The sequence below is a fragment of the Pterocles gutturalis genome, unplaced genomic scaffold (assembly GCF_000699245.1).
Source record: "Pterocles gutturalis isolate BGI_N339 unplaced genomic scaffold, ASM69924v1 scaffold6139, whole genome shotgun sequence".
NCBI lineage: Eukaryota > Metazoa > Chordata > Aves > Pterocliformes > Pteroclidae > Pterocles > Pterocles gutturalis.
The window spans coordinates 12,926-15,939 of NW_010128030.1; the positions used below are offsets into that span (position 1 = coordinate 12,926).

The window sequence follows — 3,014 nt, forward strand, 5'->3', positions numbered from 1 at the left end:
TTCAAGGTGCGGCCTCACCAGTGCCGAGTCCAGGGGCACAATCCTGCCCTAGTCCTGCTGGCCACACTATTACTGATGCAGGCCAGGATGCCATTGGCCTTCTTGGCCACCTGGGCACACTGCTGGATGGGGGACGTACTCCATGACAGCGCACATGCTTCCTGCTATGCTGTGTGTTTTCCAGGTCTCAGTTTGTTTCTCCCTAGTAGTTCAGCTGCTGGCACTTGCTGCAGGTGAGGATGGACCCAGTGATAGCCAATCTCTGATTTGCGTGTGTATGCTTTTTATAAGCTAATTTTCCACAATCCAAAGAAAAAAAGGGAAACTTGCTTTTGACACACAATGCGTTAGTAGGAAACACAGCATACGTTAAGAGCAGTTTTATATTGAAACAGATCTCAGGCTTCCTTTTCTTTTTGTCTTGCAGAGGCAGGCAGCGGCCAAGATTATGTGACCTCAGAAAACCAGCTGCTTTACTACCCTAGTATCACCTATGCAATCATCGGTAGCTCTGTCATTTTTGTACTCGTGGTGGCCTTTCTTGCCTTAGTCCTGCATCACCAACGGAAACGCAACAATCTCATGACCCTGCCGGTGCATCGACTGCAGCACCCTGTCCTGCTGTCCCGGCTGGTGGTCCTCGATCACCCGCACCACTGCAACGTCACCTATAATGTCAACAATGGGATCCAGTACATGTCCAGCCAAGCCTACCACAGGCCATTGGACCTGGACTCTCCACCATCCTATTCGGAGGCTGTGCTTGATCAAAGGTATGTGCAGGAGCTAATTCTGTGCTCACCAGCGTTTCCTGATACTGGTTGCAGCTCTGTTAATCTATGTTTCTGTTCCCCATTTATATTTATTTTGCATAGGGCCAAATTTGGGGCCATCTGAGCTCTTCCTACATTTGAAGAATTTACGGTCTTCAGGTCCCCTTACTGTTACTGGTATAAGGGATTTAAGGCAAGCTTAAGTCATGCTCTCTTAGCATGTGTTGTTGGTAGTAGAGATTTTGAGGATGTCAGGAGAATGCAAGGAAAGGTATCACTTGTCTAATAGTGATATCCTGTGCCAGTCTGCATTCAAAACATGAAAATGGAATTTGAAGTTTTGACAAAAAACAGATAGGTTGTTTAAAAAAAATGTTACCCTGGTCATGTGTGATAAGTATATAAAGGTAGAAGGTCTTCAATTGTTGCATAAAGAAATTGTATAGTCCCTGTGCTCTGCACTTCTTTCCCTTTACCAATAGAAGAAAATGGAAAGTGCTGTTCTCATTTTAAATAACTGAAAGTGCTTTGAAGTTTTGCCAGTGTGGTTTGGGTTATGATGTTTTTGTAGTTACAATACTGGTCTTATTTATAGGTCATTAACCTTCCTTTTAACCTCTGTCTGTAAAGTCTATCCAAACAAAACTCGTAGACTGACATCCTCTGTACATAAAAAGCACATGGTGTGAACTTTGATGATCCAGATTGTTCACTGTCACCTTGTCGATATTTTTCAGTACGAACTCTGGGATCTAAGAATGATAGTTGTAATCATTTACATTCCTATTCTCTGCTGCATTTGGCAGCAGCTCCCTTGTCTTAAAATATTGACATTCATAATAATGATGCCTTTCCATTAGTAAGGACAACTAAATGAGCAGCTGTCCAAATTGTTGTAACTTCTCACCTGGGCTGATACAAACCATCAGCAGTTTCAGAGCTGATGGCTCCCAGGACCTGTTATCAGTCTGCTAAACCCTTCAGTCTCTTTACTTGTTTACTGTCAGAACCAAAAAAACAGTTTTCCTGACTCTAGTACTCATCCTATCTATGCCTACTTAGCAGTTGCTCTGCATGTGATATCATTACAGCAAAAGTGATTTGTCATGTGGAGGATTCAGTTCATTATTTATTTGTAGACCATAAGCCATTAATCTCTGTTACTTAATGGAGGTTTCCTTAGAGCTTTCTTGTGTTCACATCATTATTTATAGGTGTAAATCCACTACTTACCTTACTTCTTTTAAAGCACTTTCTCAGGCTGGGTAAATGTTATACAGGAAAAACTCTTACCTCTTGCAGCTGTCTTTGAGCGTAAGCCAAGATTTGTTGCAAGGGCATATCCATGAAAATCAGAGCGTAGAGTGTTGAGCAGGATGCAGTTAGCTGTGTTGCATCTTGACCTGGTGCCCAGTGGTGGTGTGGATGTTTTGGAGTGACCTGAATAATGTAGGCAGGTCTGTTTGAGATCTCCTGATAGGCATCATCATGGAAAAGCTAGGAAACACTGTTTGTTTTTTTTCATAATTGGAAAACTATGTACTTTTTTCCATACCACTGTTTTCAGTAATCTCTTGCTGTATTGTGTATCTTACAGCAGACCACCTTGGTTTGACCTTCCTCCACCACCTTATTGTTCTGAATCTGAATCCCCTAATCAGCCAGATCTTCCTCCTTACCAGTCCCGGACGGGAAGCTTGGTGAGCACAGACACCCCCATGGCAGGAAGCCCTCTGGGCACAGCCGGCAGTTGGACAAGAGACATCCATGACAGCATGGCTGACCACAGAACTCTTCTTGAGAGGAGAGCCGATCAAAGCGATTCTCCGGTCAACCACATTGCTGAAAGAGAATTGTAACTGCTCCAGGATTTGGGATGGACAGGAAGGCGTTCACTTTTTCAAGTCTTGTATGGGTTGATCTGCTGTGGCTAATAGGTTGCAGAGGGATATGTGCCTGAATGATGACTTGGGTTGAATCCACACTAAAGCCAACATTTGAATCAGCATTTTGGGCTCCTCAAAGACGAGAGCTGGGAGAGCTAAACCTAGAGTCACTTCAGCTCTGCACAACATTTCTGCGGGCAAGTTCTGGTTCAGACTAGTAGGAGAAACATCAGTGCTGTATCAAAGAACTGATGGGATGTATTTCTTGGACTGTGTACTGTATATGAATGTATATATGTGCATGTATAATATATACAGATGTTGCACACAAAGGACTCTTGTTTTCAGACTGCCT

The 3,014-nt window shown here is 43.3% G+C and overlaps 1 protein-coding gene across 1 annotated transcript; it reads left to right on the plus strand.

The window, feature by feature from the left end:
* Positions 1-427: 427 nt before the first annotated feature.
* On the plus strand, positions 428-2,632 carry LDLRAD3 (low density lipoprotein receptor class A domain containing 3; the record flags this gene model as incomplete). Its single annotated transcript, XM_010079471.1, has 2 exons — positions 428-773; positions 2,371-2,632. Coding segments are annotated over 2 exons (608 nt in total), but the record flags the coding sequence as incomplete, so codon positions are not given.
* Positions 2,633-3,014: the final 382 nt, after the last annotated feature.